The sequence below is a fragment of the Falco rusticolus genome, chromosome 17 (assembly GCF_015220075.1).
Source record: "Falco rusticolus isolate bFalRus1 chromosome 17, bFalRus1.pri, whole genome shotgun sequence".
Lineage (NCBI taxonomy): Eukaryota > Metazoa > Chordata > Aves > Falconiformes > Falconidae > Falco > Falco rusticolus.
The window spans coordinates 6,064,466-6,082,889 of NC_051203.1; the positions used below are offsets into that span (position 1 = coordinate 6,064,466).

Below are 18,424 nucleotides of genomic sequence, written 5' to 3' on the forward strand. Positions count from 1 at the left end.
TTCCATGCAAACAGGCATAGAGCCCTTATCAGCGCCCAGCTGGTTAAACCAACCTCCCTGCATGATTTGCATTAACGCTGCTTTCACTTCCTAAAGACCTTAATGAATTTCTGCCATACATGACCTCTCCTCAGCTGCCGATACACACTTTTTTTCCTTTCCAATCTGCAAGAAGCCTTAAAATAATAGCATTACTGTACTTCCCTAAGTCTGGATTTCTCTACCCCAAAGCAGCTCGGGGAGACTCCGTCACCAAGTGCCACAAGCAGCTCTGCGAACCAGCGCTCAACCTCCGCCTGTTGGAGACTAGTAAAGGCAGATGGCCCAAAAGATAACTGCTAGCTCTGCGTAGAGAGAAGCTAGACACCTTGGGGTCCCAGGATACCCCGAATCCCCCGCGAGGCAGGCCCCTGCGCCCCGCAGCCGGGCTGTCAGCAGAGACAGGAACCGGGGCTCGGCTGCGGCTGCAACGTTTCCTGTTTTACAGAGCAAGAAAAAGAGTGAGAGCAGCAAAATGAGGTGGTTGGCGTGAAGATGACAGTTGGAGCGTGTTCGTGCCTGATAACCCCTGGCTCCTCCACTGCGCTCACAGGGTAGGACGGGACCCCTCGGGCCAGGTAAGTGCCCGCAGCGCTGGGGCTGGCGAGGGGTAGAGGGGCGCAGAGGCTGCCGCGCCCAAGGCAGCAGCACCCACCTTTTTCCCCTCTTTTTTCACCCCGCTTTCAGCCGACAGGATTGACACCAGGAGGTTGTAACATGAACCAGCAAGAAGTATTTTTTTTTTTTTTTTGTTTCCCTTGAAGCGAGAAGCGCAACAGCTTGGCAAGCAAAGATAAAGGACATGTTTTTTAATTAGAGAGGGTAGTTTGGGGTAACAGAAGGCGGAAATAGAGTATTAGCTTGTCAAGAAGGCCTCAACAGTTTGCTCAGCTTGGGGTGAGTAATGGACTGTGTATTTCTTTAAGCCTTACCTTCCTTTAAAGCACATTTTTTGGTTAACTGAGGCTATTACAACAGCTGCTCTTGGGACAGGCTGGGCAGCCAGAGGCAGTGCAGGTGGGAGAGGGGCTCAGCTATTCCCAACAGGACAAGCTGGATGAGTGGGAAGCGAGCAGGACATCCGAGTCTGGGATTGAACATGCAATTGAACAGTTTCTAAAATTAAGAAAAAATTGGTTGAAAAATGCTTTTCAAGCGCCCTGAAGAGTTTGGAGAAGTTTCACTGCAGATACAAGCTACAGATTTCATACCCAGCTTCAAGGGAGCACGTTGCGGGCTGTTGGCATACATCCAACCTGCATTTCTCTGCGTGAAGCTGTTGGCCAGACCTTGCCTTGCCTGTCGGGCCAAGGAAAGCACGTGTGCTCCAAAAGGAAAGGGATCCTTATGGTACGGACATGAAAGCTGCACAGGAACAACTTGCTCAGCCTTTTATACCCCTCTAGCTGTAAGCACATCACAATAAGAAACACCTGAATAATGAAATAATTTTGGGATCCTTCAGAAAAATTAAGCTAAAATTAGAGCTGCTTCAGAAACTATTCAAAGAGGAGAATATTCAAATAAAAATGAACAGAAGTGCAGTGCCATGCTTCAGGGGTCTCAAAGCCTCCACCCCCGTGGCGCAGCGCCGGGAGCAGTGTCCTGGCGGGGGGGGTTGCAGGCACCTTCCCTGCCCAGAGCAAGAGCTGACGGCCCAAAAGTGCCACTCCCCTTCCAAAGGGAGCCCCTGCAGCGAAGAGGTGCACTAGTGATGAGCTTTGAGTACACCAGAGCCAGCACAAGGACAATAAAAAGAATTATGGAGCAGATTTTAACGCAGACTAAAAAGCACGGAAGTATTATGTAAATGGGGTTTACTTGTTCCCATTTTTTTTTCCATTAGACTCAACAACTTCCTAATTGCTCGAGACCGAATGAGACCAATGAAGTTTTGGCGGTTTTGTTTGACACTGGAGAATATTTAACCTGCAGTTTGAGACAAAATTCCGCCCCCCTCTTCCTACATTAACATGATTTACTAAATATGAGAAAAGCCCCACAACAGACACGGCCACAGCAGCTCCCAGGCCGAGACCCCTGGGGCTTGGCACCCGCTGAGAAATGCTCATGGGATATGCACGGGGGTGACGAGCCTCTTCCCTGCCGATGGGGTAAAGGAAGAGAAGGGGACAGGGCTTTTGCTCAAGGGGAGGAAAGAAGAGGAGCAGTCATGAGAAGTTATTGCTCAGCTTTCTCTTAGACTGATGCAGAGGCAAAGGCCCCGATACACTCAATATGACCAAAGTACAGTAAAAACCAATGCACTGGCAGCTTGCAGCTGTGCAGAGGGAGGGAGGCGGTTTCATATCTATGCCCTGTCATGCACACAGACAGTGGAGCAGTGCTGAAACGGAGGAGCTCCTCCTTTGGCCAGGCCACAGAAACAGAGGCAGAATTCGTGCCCAAGGCAACCTGGTACCATTGAGAGCCTGTGCCCCCAGTTCTTGAGCACAGCTTAACGATGAATTAATCCCAAATCGCAATGATCAGTCACCGCTCTTGTATTTGCAGTGAAGGGACCAAGTCACAGCTTGGCTAACGCAGACCCAGGGCTGCAGCCCGTAGGGCGGGCAAGCAGAGGGTCAAGTGGTACACAGCACCTGACCCAAGAGCTGGGGAGGGAGGGAGCAACCAGGAGAAAAGCACTTTGCAGCTGTGGCCGTCAGAGAGCAGGTGTGCTCAGACCTGCAGGGACTTTGCCAGGCAGTCCATTAAAAAAATGCAACCAACCAACCCACCCCACCAAAAAAACCCACCCAACCCCTACAACACTACAAGGTTTCCATTGCTCCAGATCTCTGTCGGCACACAGAAAAGGCAGCTACTACTAAGAAATAAAATGCAACTGCTTGAAGAGTAAGTCACACCACAGCACCACTATATTTGGACCCATCAAAAAAAACCCCAAAAACAAAAAAACCCACACCCGGGCAAAAGAAAAACACACTTAGAAGAAGTTTACTGCAGAAATAGCAGCTATCTTTCTTCCTGGGTTTTATGTTGCCTAAAGAGCTCTAGAAGTATGCACAAAAGAATTTGTTTGAATAACAGATGGATTTTATTTTATTAGGAAAGGAATTCTCTCAGGGGAAGCAGTGGAAGCATCATTGCTTGGTAATCAGGCCAGCTTCATGAGGTTGTGTTAACTGTTGGAAATTCTGTTCTCAGCACCCCCTGGGTCAGCAGCCACCCGAGGGATGCGCAGGCGCAGTGTGGTGTGTTTTACACACAAGTTCACAGACAACAGATTTCTCCAGGAGCATCACTTGCATCCACTGCACGAGACTCCAGGATCAGTGTCCAATACTGCACATTCACTTAATCTTAGAAATAACTAGTTTTCACTCAGATCGCGTCTTTTCCCTTGGTTTCATCAGGGCAGAGGACCCCAGAGCAAAAGAGGGGGCGTCTCACCAGTAGATCTGCACCCAACATGATCAGCCAGCCTGAGAAGGCACGGCTGCAGCACAGGCGCCCGAGCGAGAGCTACGATGAGAAGTGCGAGCGGCGGCATGAGTTGCGGGAGACCCTGCGACGGCGAAACAATGTGACAACCTGCCGGCGCCTCGGGAGGGGAGTGGAGGAACCGTTGCAGAGTCCTCGGGAAAAGGAATTCCTGAGAAGGAGAAACCTGGCAAGCGATGCTGGAAAGACACTGCTGGGACGCGAGCCTAAAGCATGCATCCCGCTGGACCCCTCCTCACAGGTGGAGTCAAGACCACCCGACCTGCTCCAGGTAACGCCCGCCCCCGGAGCACAGCTCACTGCTCTGCCTGCTCCAGCTAGCACCCACTAAAGCATCCACAACCTGTCCAACGATCGCAACAGCATTGGGATCCAAACACAGTACAGCCAGTAAGTGAGAATGCACAAACAAAAACGTGCATTTCCTTATAAACCGCAGAGCTGGGAACAGGTAAATGCTGTCACCTCACCCCCAGCATACTCCTCTCCTGTTTTCCAAACCCTGAACCAGACAAGAGATTTTCTGCCGTTTCTCCAAGTACAGCCCCACATCCTAGCCACTAGACTACAGTTTTGCACTTACACAAATTATTTTTACCCTTGAAAACTAAGCTCTAAACACCTGGCTTCCCTCCATCACCTTTGCTGTTAGCAGGAGGGGTGCAGGAATTTGGCAACTCCCTGGTACTCATTACCTACCCTGTGCTGCACAGCTAACACAGTAACCCAGAGGGCTCACCACCTCGAGTATCACCTATAGAATGATGCAGCGCAAAACACCCCAACCTGAGAGCCAAACAGATTTCCTTCCAAATTGGTATCCCCATGCAAAACAAACAATTTTCCCGGTACATTGCAAGTTCATCCTAGAGGCTTCACAAAGCTACGTGAGCAGGGATGGTGGAACGCGAGATGACTTAACACAGGCACACCCTCAAGCTCCCTTCGCAGCACAGGAGCGTGCACAGCAATTACCTGCCTCCTGTTGCCGCTTGGTTCACCGGGTTTAATCACCCGCTAGACAGCAGGAATCTGGAACAAGCATTTACATGCACACGGCCCATGCACAGCACCTTCCCCTGTTTGGTTTTGCAGAGGTAGCCAGGGGCAAGAGGCTGGGGGGCGTGCAGAGGGGCGAGGGGGTGAGCACTCTGCTCCCCAGCCCTGGGGGGAAGCGCTGCAGAACAGGTACCTCTGCTCCAAGGAGGCCAAAGAGTTAGCAGAGACCTGACCCAGGGACCCAGCCCACTGCCACCATGAGTCCTCAACTTTTCCAAAAACAGCTCAAGACACTTTGAGGAGGTTCCTTGTCCTGTTCTGGGGTGTGTGTGCCCCACCCCCACAGAAGCCAGCAGGTTTCCTCCACTTCCCCACAGAGCTCTAGAGCTGCTGCAGCAAAAGCAGCAGGTCCTCATGGATTTGCCATGGTTTCTTGGCATCTCCTGGATGTTTTTCACCCACAGGTCACTGCAGGTACAAAGCCTGGCCCAGCCACAGCCCCTTCCCCTCCATTCCTCTCCAGAATGGGCTGTGAGATGCTGACTCGCGCTTGCCCTCTTGTTCCAGCACCCATGGAGCTGCCCCACGTTCCTTCCTGCACACCCCCCGCTCAGCCTCAGTGTCCCCCTCGGCATTTCGGCAGAAGCTGTCCCCAGGCAAGGTGCCTCCATGAACACCCAAGGTAGGTGAGGGATGCTCGGGTTTCCCGGCACAGCAGCAGCTGCCACGTTTCCCTCCCACCTCTAAGCCTCCATCGAGCTGGTGGCTCCCCCCTAACACGAGCTCCCCTGTCAGCAGCCCCACACCTGTGCTAAGCTTTACCATCCTGGTTGGAGTTTCCCTTGCAGACTGCAGGTGTTAAGACTATTTTTCCTGTGGAGGAATAAACAAGCCCAGCTCACAGCTTAACCACCAGTGCTGCTGAGCAATGCTCTGCCCTACAACTTCCCTGTAAGCACCCCAGACTATTCAGGGGTCTGGGGGCTAGCTTCAGTCAGCAGGGTTACTTAACTTCTACTTCTCTGTCCATCTGAGCAGGACTCTGCCTCTTGTCCCTATTGCGCTACATTACTGGGCACTGTTTAAAGAACTGCTCTCCATCCTAGATGCAATGCCGTCTGAGAGCAGAGAGAGACACCCAAACAGAAGAACATCACGGCCCCTCAGACAGGGCAGGGATCATTCACGTCCTTTCGCTCTGCTTTCACAGGAACCCAGACCCTTACAAACCCAGGCGCAGGAGTGAAAGACTCAAGCCAGCAGACAGAGTAAGCCGGTCCTCCCCCAGCTCCCTGGGCTGTGAATTCAGATACCGCAGGGCAGCGGCCCCCGATGCCCAAACACGCTTCACCCCAGCACCGGCTTTGGCTGGGCAAACACCTGCACTCTGCTGGGGCTGGGGGCGAGCAGCTGGTGTCCAGAGCCATGGACTGCTGCAAACCCCTGCATCCCCGTACTTCAGTAACACAATTTTTATTTTTATATTTTTTTAGTTGTGGAATAGCAGTTTTAAATAAGGTAAGGAAAATACAGATAACAACTAACCTTGAACTCCTGCAAATGAAATCAGTTTCTAAAATTTCTGACTGGGACACTGACTAGTGCTAAATTTCTATAGTTTCAAAAATAATGACACTGCTCCCATAGGAGAAAAAGGCACTCCTGTCCCATGGATATCAACTGTTCTCATTCAGTCCCTGCCCTGATTTGATACACTGCGTGGCAAAGATGCCATAACCCCAATGCTGTACGCTGCTGCAGAAAATATTTTTGCTTCCCTGGACAAAGCAAACGAATCCCCAGCAGGCTCTGCTCCTCCACCCAGACACAGCCTGTCAACTTCAGCTGTACTTCAAAATATTTGGATTTTGTAGCCAGCTCATAAAATGTTTCCAAACTGAAACAACCCCATCCTTTTCCAACATTTGCCCTTTCCCTTTCAGGAAATCGTGCAGCTGTCCAACTACCTGAAGGTAGGTACCAAATATGTGAAGTACCCACTGGGAAAACAGGTCTTGGGCAAGCACAGCAATACCTTGTTTTTAATTATTATTAACCAAATGGGTGTTACACACCAGATTTCAATGTGGCCAAGAAAACCTACAGATAAGCCACTGAATTCAAAGACCTGCCCGAAACCCCCCGAGTGGCCCAAGCCCTGGGCCCGAGCCAGAGGGGAGCAGAGGGTCCCCGCTGACCAGCTCTCTCTTCCCCACAGGAGGCCCTGCACCGCGAGCTGCTGCTCAAGCAGAAGATGGTAATTTTGCAGGAGCTTTTCTCCACGCTGCTGCAAGCATCAGAAAAATCCTGGCAGGTACCAGAGAGCTGCAGGAGGCAATTCCTGCTGGTGCTGGGGGGAGGTTTTGCCTCGATGGGAGGGGGCTTGTGTGCAGAAGCAGGAGCACCCCACATGTCTCCCCTCCTCGCTCGGAGCCAAGCTCTATCTCTGCCCAGCTTCGGTGCCTCTACAGGCATGGAAACGTTACAGGTTTTAAACGCAACGTTGTCACCTCACAGGGAAGACACCACGCAGAACCGTTCCCCACGAGAAGCTGTTTGCTCTGCCTCTTTCCTTGCTATCGCCTTTCCTTTTAGGGAGGGTTGAATATAAACTCAGAAGTTAGGGGGTCGCTTTGCTTGAAGTTTTCCCTTTTGTGCCCTAAAAATAGTTACAAAAGTACTTTGCTCTCAGATCAACAGGAAATGTAAAACCCGTTTCTCCTGTAAGGTTTGGGTTGTTTATACTCGCCTTTCCCACTTGTTCTTAAATAAAGAACAGAAGCATGTAAATGGAAGCAAATAATCAGAATAAACCCAAACAACCATCTTCCACCAAGTTTTCTTTCCTAGTCAAAACAAGTTTCAAGTATCTTGAACCAATTTATTTTTTCCTTCCCCCTCCCCCCCCGCCCCTAAAAATTTTAGGTGCACCAAACCGGTGCACCCAAGTACTGGATGGGGGAAAAGCCAGACGGTTTCTTAACCTGAGCACACAACAGCTAACCCACCCACCCAGCACACGCAGCTCCTGCCAAGCTGCCAGCCACCAGTGTGCTCCTCACTGGGATGCGCAGGGACATCCTCCGAACACACCACTGCCCCTGTCCCTTTCAGAGATGGGTCCTGGGCCCCAAACACAGGTCGAGGGACTCAGTACCACGATGCTCTCACACGCCTGCTTAGCCTTAAGTGCACTGTGGAATCATGGCCCTTCATCAACCTGTTTCCCTGCAGCTCAAAGAAAATCCTCTGGGCAGTGTTGAACAAGGACCAAGGGAAAAATTTTTTGTTATCAGGGGGTAAAATTAAGGTGATGCATTTTATGCAATATATATAGTGTTTTACAAAGGATTATTAAATCAAACATTAATTTAAAGTTCATTGTGCCATTAAAAAAGCAGTTTGAAAGTTCTGTTGGGGCAGAAAAGCGAATGATTGGGTGAGATAGTACAAAAAACTTGCGTTAGATGTTCTGTGGTTAGAAACTTCCGCCTTCGCTTGCTTCTTCAAATATAATATGAGCAGGAAAAAACACCCTGACACACTCTGCAGGAAGTAGCCATGAAACCTCAGATTAGAAACAGGTGGGTGCACTTTGCTTCTTGCTATCTCTGCTGCAGAAGAGAGACTTTGCTGCTGCATCTTGCATTCAGCCTTTTGGCAGACTAAAAATTAACTTGCCGCTGGCAATGGAGACAACAGGGCAAGCAAGGCAGCTGCTGTCTGCTCGGAGGGAGTCTCCTGGTAGCTGCGGGCAGGGGCAAGGGGCTGCTCCAGGAGGTGCTGGCAAGGGGAGGTATGGACAGGTCCTATACCTTAACCCTGTGCTGTGGAAACTGAGGCTTGGTTGCCCACTTGCAGGCTGAGGCAAGATGCTGAATGTTTGTTGCAGCAGCTTTTTAATCCTTTCTAATATTTTGGGTTTCAAAGAAATGCTATTGCACACATGTGAACGCTACGGCAGTAGCTCCTGAAACAGCCCCAGAGTAATTTTTGAGGCGCTGCTTGTGTTCATGGGTGCTTCTGTCTTGATGGAGCAAGTGAATACTCCGCAGGAGGACGGCGGTGTCATTAAACTGAAGGGATAAAGCATTCAGTTCCTCCCCCCTCCCATGATTTTACTTCTGGGTTAGGGAGACCTTCCTACTACAGGTCTGTACCTTAAATCCCCCATCTGTGGTAAAATTTGCTTAGTTGATTCAAAAAGGCAGCCAGATGAAGGAAGCTAAGTAAGTCTCGATTATAATTAAGAAGAGAACAGCTTGAAATTAATTACTCTTAATACAGAAGAAAATCGCTACTTTAATATATTATTCTTCCCCTCCTGACCTCTGAAGCTGAGCCTGACTTTTGGGAGTCCCTCGCAGCTCTGTAAAGTTTAAGCTCTTTGTCTTTTCCAGTGCATCGCTACTAGTTCTTTTTCTAGCGCCAGCATTGTGTTTGGGCAAACTGGAAGCCTTCCAGAAACAGCATTGATTGTTACTGCTTTAAACCAACTATTTAATATGATTAAGGGAAGGAGTATCAGAGAATTCACTGATCACAGAACAACCAAAACACTACGGCCGTCAGCCAAAACCAATTTAAAATACTTACATGGCACTTTAAATGACAGCAGTAGAGAAACGCAGAAGAGTTTGGGAGAGGTTTTGGAGCCGCCCATTCAGGTAACCTCTGACTCTCTGAAGGAGAGGGCTGCACAGGATTCAAATACTGTATTTGCAAGAGTGGGCGTATTTTTGAGCACATTAGCCCTAATCCCTTTCTCCGCCTTGCTTTAAAATCGGTGTCTTTGTGCGCTCCAGTGAGGCTCAGTGCAGGGATCCCCAGGTAGCGTTCAAACAGTGTCACCAGAGCCACTGCAAAGAGAGGAAAAGCTACCACCATCTGACAGTGGTGGCTGGCAGAGGGGTTTTTGCTGTTGTTTTGGTTGGTTGGTTTGGGGTTGGTTTGTTTGTTTGTTTGTTTTGGGTTTGGTTTTTTGTGGTTTTGTGGGGGTTTCTGTTTGGGGGGGTTGTGTGTGTGTTTTGGGGTTTTTTTATTTATTTATTTTGTTTGGGGTGGGGGGTGTTTGGGGTTTTGGGGGGTTTTTAAGCCACCCCTTTCATGTAGGTAATCTTCAATATAAGCGCTTGATCGAGATTTGCTCATAACTTTACTGGTCAGAAGCATAATTTCTTATCCCCTCCCACATATACGCACACATGCAGTCACTCCTCACTGCCATGCTGTTCTGCTAACAGCCCTAACAGACAGCTTATGCCATTTAGAGAAATCTTTACACTATATGTTTTTGCCAATTTATAAGCTGCATCTCCATGAAAGGAGTTCACCAGCACATTTCTGCTCTAAAGCGTAGGAAGGGCCCAGTGCTCTGTCGCCTTGTACTTTGCACAGTCATTTACATCTGTGCACAACAGCCGTAACACCACCGCCATCCAACGTGAACCTTTGCAGAGAGCAGAATAAATTACACTGCAGAGGAAAAACTAGGCATAATATTTCATGTATGAAAATACTTCTCAAAACTCCACCTACTCTAAGAGGACAGAGCCTTCAGTTCTTTGTATCAACAACTGAACTGGGAAGATTTGGTCTTTGGGAACGTAAACTTCTGTGCAAATGTAAACAGTGCTAAGACGCCAGAGAATCTGGTTTTGCTTGGGTCTAACAGCCATTCCTGCAGCATCAAGGGGTTGTTTTCACAGGCTTGACTTCAAACAGCAGTAAGCTGAGAGGATACCAGCGTTCTCAGTACTGGTGGTGGAAAAACAGCCTACATGAACTCTTTGCTAGAAATTTTATCTGAATTTGCATGCAGTTTGGTTTCACAAAACCCAAGAAGCCTGACTAACACCGAGAGGAGATTATAATAAGGAAAATGAATCATCGCTGTTGTCCTCTATCCCCCTGCCCAACTGCTAGATGTTGCAATGCGGACCCAACCTATTTCCTAAGGGAACCAGCAAGACAAGACCTTAGCACCAGCTGGAGCTTTAGGCAAGGAGCGCTGCAAGGAGGAACCACCAGCCAGGGAAGAGGGCTGCACATGGGGACAGGCGGCAGCTAGGCTTCTGCCAGACCTGTCCAGACGAACCTGAAATCCCCTTGCTCTTAACTTCTCATCTCGCTGCACATACCTGCACCCAGCAACCAGTAGAACTGCCTCAGGAGAATTTTTCAATGCATAGAAGTTTTACTTCCCCCATATCCCATTTATTCTGAGATGGTGAAGGTTTATTTGAGCTCTGAGCATTGAAAAGACTTTGACCACACTATTACAGATGGAGTGAGAAAGGGGATCAAAACCGCAAGCTAACAAAATACTGGGGTCTTATTGTATAGTTCATGATTCCACATATCAATTCAATTGTGTTTTTTCCCCAGGGTCAGCTGAATGAAGATAAACTAAAGTGTAAACTAAGGGCGCTTGAAAATCAGCTGCAGGCTTGCACCCAGGTAATGTCTGATTGACTGAGAAACAAACATGGGAGAATAAAGGCACCAAAATGAAATACCAGACCATGTAATTAGGTTGGGTCTCAGTTTCTAGAGCAATCTGATTAGATATGGATCTGAAAACGATTTTTCCTCTTTGCTGAAGCAATGCTATACAGCAAATCAGCAATAGCATTTACACACTCTGGATGTGCTAATCTTCAAATTTAGCAGGATTAGGAATACATCAGATGAGACCCTTCAAGTACTTTAATGCTTCCTTTCAAGAGTTACTCAAAGGAGTGTGTGAAGAAGATCCTGATAGAGATGGAGGACCAGAAGCAGACCTACGAGCAGAAGGCAAAAGAGGCTCTTCAGAAGATGCTGGAGGACAAACTCCAAACAGAGCAGCAGCTGCAAAACTCTCAGGTAAGCAACATGTTTTACACCTGGCTTTGCTTTAAACAAGTCCCAACAGTGACAAAGAGCCCCCACATTTCAGGGAAAGGCAAGGACTAGCTTGTTATTAGCAACAAAGATGCAAAAATATCATTTTTTAGCTACTGAGCAAAGTCCAAAGCAGTTTAGTGATAACCTGGGCTCATTTTGTGAGCCACGCATCAGGTTATAAAACCAGCACACAACTGGGGAAATACACTGTTGTTTGACAGTTTTAACAGTAATCCCTTCTCCCTCCACCATCCCTTTGGCCCATCCTCTGCACTGCACACACAGAGGGAGTGACAAGCCACACACAGACATCTGGGGACAAGGTCTCCAGAGGTGCCTCCTCTGGAGATGCTCTTTTATATGAAAATGGATGTTCCCCAAGAGGTAGCCATTTGCTTTGACCTACAGGATAACTGGTATTTTTAGAAAAACAAGTAAATCTTATCCCAGATACTACCAGGCTTCTAAATCCTCCTGGCAGCACAGGAGCTCAGCCCCACAGCAAAGCCTCTGCCCACATTCGCTCTGGCCATCAGATGGCATCAGCCCCACGCGGGTTATCGTGGCCCTGATGCACAGGCAGCGATGCCCCAGCCCCGAGGATGGCTTTCAGGGCAGTCTGGCACAGTGCCACTCGGCCATGGGTCACAGCCCACCCGAGGGTCCTTGCCTTCTTCCCTAGAGAAGCCTGGCAGCGACGAGAGAGGACCTTGCCTTCTGGAAGGAGCACTACACTACGCTCAAAGCCGAAATGACCAAGGCGCACACCGAGCTGGAAAACAGCTTCCACGTTTTGCAAAGCGAACTGCAGGTACGCCAGTTCCCCGCAGGAACAGCATCCACGGGAGCTCACATTTTCCCATTTGCAAAGTAGGGAAGCCCCCAGGTTGAGATCACTAGATCATAAGTCCCTGTTGACCAAGCACAACTCGGTTCTCAGCTCGTGGCCACCTTTCCTTGCCAGACAGCTGGCTGGCCCACGGGCTGCCCAGGGCTGGGCTGATGCTGGGGCCCTTCTCGCCCCCAGCGAGCGGCCACGCAGAAGGAGCAGCTCCAGCAAGCTCTGCGCAGCCTGCAGAGTGAGCACACCGCGCTCCGTCAGCAAGCCAGCACCCTGCGGGAGGACAACCACCTCAAGGCCGAGCACATCAGCACCATCGAAGGTACTGTCTGCTGGGGATGGCGGGGGGCTCCATTCTCCAGACCAACAGAGTATATAACGAAATTACTCTTAAAGTCCTGGTGCAAAGCCAAGTACACACACACAGGCAGAAGGCTCGCTCTCTCTGAACGTACTGCACACCTCATCTTGCCAAGCAAGCTTCTGGTTTCCAAAGGGTTCCTAAAGTTGTTTCTAACTAGATTCAAGGACTTCAAAAAAAGTCAAGTGACTCTTCTAGAAGAAAGGATGGAATGGGAGACCTCAAAAAAAAAAAAAAATCAAAGAGGAGTCCTCAGCTTTGATGAGGACTTTTGCATCCTTATCAGACCCATCAAACCCAGCAATGCAAGCCCACTGGTGCCCCTTACTGTCTGAGGGGCTGCTGCCTGGTGCTAGGGATTACCAGCTTGTAAGTATCTGCTAATAGCTCCCAAAGCACCAATTCAGATAAAGGCAAGGAAACTCACACATACTTCACATGGCTATTTGAAAACACAAGGAAAAGTAAATGGGTGGTAGTTCTGTTTTCATAACAGGCCTCACACAAGCAGCTTTAAAATAAGCCATATATTAATAGAATGTAAGGCACACTAGAAACAGCTGCCAAAGCTGGAAAGGCAATTAACAGCTAAAAAAAATTTAAAAGATCACATCCCTTCCGAGAGGAAAGTTCAGTAATATCCACTCCATTTTACACACATATAGAAGGGGAAAGCTGCCATCCTTGCATAGAGATAAACAGAGATTTACCCCAGCCTCGATTTTCCTTCCATTTCAGATAAATTGCAAAAAGAACAAAATCAGAAGGTAATGCTAGAGGCAACAATCAGCCACTTGCACGGTAAGTAACACAAAAGATGTGCAGAGTAAGAGGCCTGCATTAGCGATGCGGAAGATAACAAGCAGCTTTTTGCATTCACAGACTTGATAGAGAACCAGAGGAAGGAACAGAAGACCCTGGAGGCGGCGGTGCAAAGGCAAGGTCAGCACACTTTGTAACTCCCACCTAGCACTCCTCTCACTGGCCACGGGAACATTAGACCTGACTCTAGAAGAAGTCTGCATTGGTTTAGAATAAAGGATTATTTTAAAGCTGCACAAAGCAAGTTACTAGATTTTGCTAGTTAACATTAAAATGTAAGTGTATTTATGATGCAAACACTTTAAAAAAATAAATCGATTTAATTGCAAATTCTACTTCAGTGGCTACACCCGGTTTTTTTCCAAACAAAATACATTCCAGTTATAACGCATTACAGCTGTACTTGAGGGGAGGGGGGGGGGGGGGTGGGGGGGAAGTAATAAAAGGCATTTTAACTCTCCCTTCCCTCCATTTCTGGCAACTGCTTAGAAATAGTGTTCTGAAGATGATTAACTTGCAGCTACAGCAGAGCCAGAACTGTGATAATTAACTCTGCTCCTGTGTCCTCTGCTGCGTGCATAGCACACAAATGTTATCTTTAAACTGCACTGGTAAACAAGATCTAAAGCAAACTCAAAGCCTGGACCTGTTTCTCATCAGAAGCCTGACTCTTTTCTAGACCAGGTTTTCACCACGCAGACCCCACCTCTCACTCCTGCCAAGGAAAAAACAGACACTCTATTAGAGCAGCCAGAGGAGGAGGGAGAAGAAAATCTGACGGATGAGATGCAGAAAAGGACATCCCAACTTACAGCAAAGGAGAACGAGGTGAGGAAGTCACTGAATCACAACTGGGACTGAGTTACCTGCCAGGGAGCGAGCTGCTGGTGCAAGTGCTCCAGCAGAAGCACAACACATCACGCAAAAGCTCCTGGAAGTAGCCTAAGCTTGCTATCTCCTGTAAGGATTCTCTCTGCTGAATTTTTATCCTGGTACCAGCCTTACCTAAACCCCTAATGTAGCATCTCCATGCAAGGGGAGGGCACCAGTAGCCTGGCACCCGGGGCCGTGGCAGTAGGGCCCTCCCCATACAAACCCATTTCTGCTCTCACAGACAGGAGTCAACAGTCTCACGGAGAAAAAGCTAAAGCCACGCTTTTAAGAGCTGAAACCCTGAGCACAAAGGAAGGAGAGGAGGAAAACAAAAGCCTTGCAAATAACAGGAAGGGACTACTAACAAAAGTAACGCCCTTCCAACCGGGCTGCAAAAAATTCAAGGCTTTCAGACCTCATACATGTTCTTTCCCATCTAACCATGCCTTCAGCCAACCAACAGCCCCGCAGTTCTTACAGCATTACTCAGCAAGGATTTACAAAAAAGGATTTATAACTTACTTTAGCAGAGCTTAGAGCCACATGGGAGAAGAGCTTGTCCTACTAACCCGTGCCAGTGAGTGCACCACCTACATCAAGCATCACCCAGTATCACCTGCGGAAGGGATTTTGTAAAGCACAATCACAGCAAAAGGGAACAGCTGGGTGTGGGGCAGCTGCCCCCGCGTTGGCCCTTGCCGCCTCCTTCCACAGCTGCTGCTCACGCACGAGGAAGGCAGCAGGGTCTCATGCTGCACGGCCCTTCAGGATAAAAGGTGCTCCCTGGGTTTTGTTGTGCAGCGCAATGAAGGCATCTGTCCCATGTCTTGGAGTGTTTAAAGGACTCTGCAATTGCTCTCACAGTTGGTGAAATGCATATTGAATTTCAGAATAAGAGGTAAACCCTGCCATGAGTTTGCACTCCACATCTTCTTCCTGACCTGCATGCTTCTACAGTCATAAAAATAATTATTGCTTCTTTCTCCCATGTGATGTGGAAGATGGCAACTAAGCCAAGCAGGTCATGGGATGGTAACAGACCAGGCATTGCCTTTGTCACCACATTCCCAGTAACACTGAGTTCTGCTCTGTCCCCTGTAGGTACACACGGACATACAGGTAGCAGAAGCGAAAATCCCCTGTCGCTGCAGCACCCATGCGCAGGCGAAGCGCTGCAGCTGCTGCGGGAGTCCCGCCAGTCTCGGTGTGTACAAAAGCGAGGGGATCCCTCCTGCTAACGGACCCTTGCTGTGCTTGCAGTGCGCAGAGCTGCACTCCGAGCTGGAGGCCCTGAGCGAGGAGTACCGCTCCTGCCTGACCAGGCTGCGCCAGTGCCGGGATGAGCTCAACCGCTTCCAGAGCAAGCAGGGAAAGGTGGGAGGCGTTCCTCACCCCAGCTCTCAGTACTTTCAGACCGGGGCTGCAGATCGGTCTGGGAAAAATTCCCATTTATTTGTGCAGTGTGGAAAGATGAATGACATGTTTGCTTGGGATGAGAAGTTTCCTCTTCCCACTAATTTCCTAGTAACACTTGCTGCTTCTTGCAGAGACAGCACGGTCACTGGATCCCTCTCCTGGTGGCAATGATAGCAATGGCTATAGCCACCTTCCTCGCAAGTTACAGACCATGAAGTACCTTCTCAATGACTGACTTCACTGCAGGAACTGACTTGTGCTTCACCAACAGAAACGTGCTCTCGCTGCAGCGCACACTCTGCTGTTTTGTAGTTACATGTTTGGTTCATGTCCTGACCTGGTCTCACTCCAGACAAACCCCTGCGGCTCCAATAAAAGCTGGGAGATCACCCCTTCCCTCGGCTGCCTTAGTTACTTGGCTCCAGTTGAAGGTTGCGCTGCCAGTCCCTGTGTTGCTGAGGGACAAAGCCACTCCAGCTGCCGCTGCTGGGGCAGGAGGGAGGGGGCACCCCCTGCCCTTGGGATCCAGCCTCCCCCGTTTTCATGCCCAGCAGCTGAGAGGACTACAAAATTCTCTCCCTTTATTTATTGCCTCCCTAAATGGGAGGTATTTGAACCTGGGCCACCCCTACTGGTACCTGACAGCTCAGGGAGGCTTTTTAGCACAGCCCCCTCATACTCCCCCGCACACTACCTCTCCTGAGCAATTTTCCCAGTTCACCCTACTGTTCGTCTGGCCTGCCTCGTGGCCAAATGTCCCTGCAGCCATGTCTGCCTCCCTTCCACTGCCAGCACCACATTAGTTCAACGGAGACAGGGGTTTTAAGCCCCTTTAGAAGCTGCACTGTGCAGGTTTTATGGCCCTGGTTCAAGCACAGGCTTAGCTACAAGGCAGTGTGTGACACCACCTCGCACTAGTAGTAAATGACATGGAGCCTACAAAAAACTCCACAAATCTAAAATAACACGGTGTTTGATTTTTTTATTAATCCTCAGCTGTCGGCAGCAAATAAACATACCCTGAGGTTACATGATGCTCACCACAGCCAGGATCCAGGCTGCAGAGCAGCTCTGAGCGCGGACATCCACACGCTGCTCTTCTGGCAAGTACACGTATTTGATTTGCAACTGGCCTACAAGGTCGGGGGCCCGAGATCATCAGAGGTCGGCCCTTGGTGCTCAGGGGCCTCTGGCAGGAGCCTCAGTGGGCCGTGCACACGGGGAGCCAGATGCCTCGCCTCACTTCCTGATGCGAGTGAGAAAGGCCAAAGAGTCTGAGTTCTACAAGGCAACTGCTGGAAGAGACACCACCTCGCTGGAAATGCAGAGTCCTACAAAGTCACTCTGTGCTCTGAAGGCTTCCTTCAGCTCCTCGCACCAGGCGTCCAGCACCTCCTTCAGCTCCATGCAGAGGCTCTCCGGGATGCTGAAGGAGTAGATCTGGACCCTGAGACCGTCCCTTATCCTGGGGCAGGAGGCCTGGACCGTGAACACCCTCAGCGGCGTCAGCGCCAGGCAGTTCTCGGTGTCTTCCTCCACAGAGAAGGCGTAGGCCGCCGGGTAGCCCAGCAGCACCCCAACGATGGTGCAGAGGTTCCAGCCCGCGGGGACAACTTCGCTGGAGGACACGGGGCCGGCGCTGGCGGCCTCAGCAGCCCCTAGGTGTGCCAGGAGGGTGGCAAGGTGGCCCCTGATGGCCTCGGCCTCCGCGGGGCCGCAGAGGGCCGGGCACCGCCGCCCCGCCGAGACATCCATGAAGGGCGCCGGGCGGGCACGCAGCACGGCCGCCAGCCTCCGCCGGGCCAGGCCCGGGTGCAGCACCAGGGCCGCGCCCTCCGCGCCCAGCAAGTGGAGGCGGCCCGGGGCCAGCCCGGCCTCCCTCAGCCGCGCCAGGTACCGCCGCAGCTCGGCGGGGCCCGCCGCGCCGCAGTCGTACAGCAAGGCCGGCTTCAGCCCCGCCGCCACCGCCAGCACCTCCCCGGCCAGCTGCAGGGCGCGGCCTGCCGGCAACCGCCGCCGGGCCCCGGCCCCCAGCTCCTCCCGCGCCGCCGCCACCAGCCGCGGCGCCGACAGGCCGCTGCCCGCCAGGGCCTCCGCCTCCGCCCCGGCCGCCGGGCCCATGGCCGCCCTGCGCCGACGGGAACGCACCGCCGGCCCCAGCGCTTCCGGGTCGGGCTCGGCGCTGGCGTGGGCGGTGGTCCGGGGCGGAGCGGCTGGGTCCCGCCCGGGAGGGACGCTCCGCCCCGGCTCCGACCCTGGTGTCGGTTCCGCCCGGGCCCCGGCGCCGGGCCCGCCAGGCAGGGGCGCTCCGCTCTGCCCCGGTGCGGGTCCCGCCCGGCAGGTCTGCGCCGCTTTGTTCCGGTCCCGCCCGGCAGGGCCGCTCCGCTCCGCCCGGGCCTAGGTCTCCTCGGACGGGCCTGGGCCCTGGCCGAGCCGCCCGCCCTGGGCAGCTCCGGGCCCCTGCGGCCTCTGTGACAAGGCCAGCGCGGTGTGGGACCAGGCCGCTGCCACCACTTAAGCCAGAGCTTGGAGAAGCGACGAGGCACGGCGGGGCACAGCCCAGAGCCATCTCCCAGCTTCCAGAGCTGCACTATTAGCGAGCTTCCAGCATCAGGTGGCTTCTCAGACCATACAGAGCTGGGCTTTTTAAAGTATATATGTGTGTACACAGACATTTCTGTAAAATAAGCACACTGGAAGAAGTGTCAGCCTCCCAG

At 51.1% G+C, this 18,424-nt stretch overlaps 2 protein-coding genes across 10 annotated transcripts; one reads left to right on the forward strand and one right to left on the reverse strand.

Annotated features, from left to right (window-relative positions):
• The first annotated feature begins 47 nt into the window (after positions 1-47).
• TRAF3IP3 (TRAF3 interacting protein 3) lies at positions 48-16,103 on the forward strand. 9 transcript variants are annotated; one of them, XM_037410501.1, is made up of 17 exons: positions 49-617; positions 727-936; positions 3,420-3,778; positions 5,074-5,188; positions 5,717-5,774; positions 6,000-6,024; positions 6,450-6,479; positions 6,725-6,820; positions 10,894-10,965; positions 11,233-11,373; positions 12,077-12,205; positions 12,422-12,557; positions 13,335-13,397; positions 13,479-13,538; positions 14,098-14,246; positions 15,393-15,665; positions 15,839-16,103. In XM_037410501.1, exons 3-17 carry the CDS (start codon positions 3,476-3,478, stop codon positions 15,920-15,922), a joined length of 1,734 nt encoding a protein of 577 aa, XP_037266398.1. In that variant the 5' UTR covers positions 49-617; positions 727-936; positions 3,420-3,475; the 3' UTR covers positions 15,923-16,103. The 9 variants fall into 9 exon arrangements, 8 of the variants coding, with proteins under 8 accessions (XP_037266398.1, XP_037266405.1, XP_037266404.1 ...); XM_037410503.1 differs by lacking the exon at positions 727-936 and having other exon boundaries at positions 51-617; positions 15,393-15,410; positions 15,552-15,665; XR_005107871.1 differs by lacking the exons at positions 727-936; positions 15,839-16,103 and having other exon boundaries at positions 48-617; positions 14,103-14,246; positions 15,393-15,410; positions 15,552-15,600.
• A 561-nt stretch (positions 16,104-16,664) lies between these two features.
• On the reverse strand, positions 16,665-17,989 carry C17H1orf74 (chromosome 17 C1orf74 homolog). The gene has a single exon (XM_037410680.1). The coding sequence runs from the start codon at positions 17,826-17,828 to the stop codon at positions 16,989-16,991; it is 840 nt and encodes a 279-aa protein (XP_037266577.1). The 5' UTR covers positions 17,829-17,989; the 3' UTR covers positions 16,665-16,988.
• Positions 17,990-18,424: the final 435 nt, after the last annotated feature.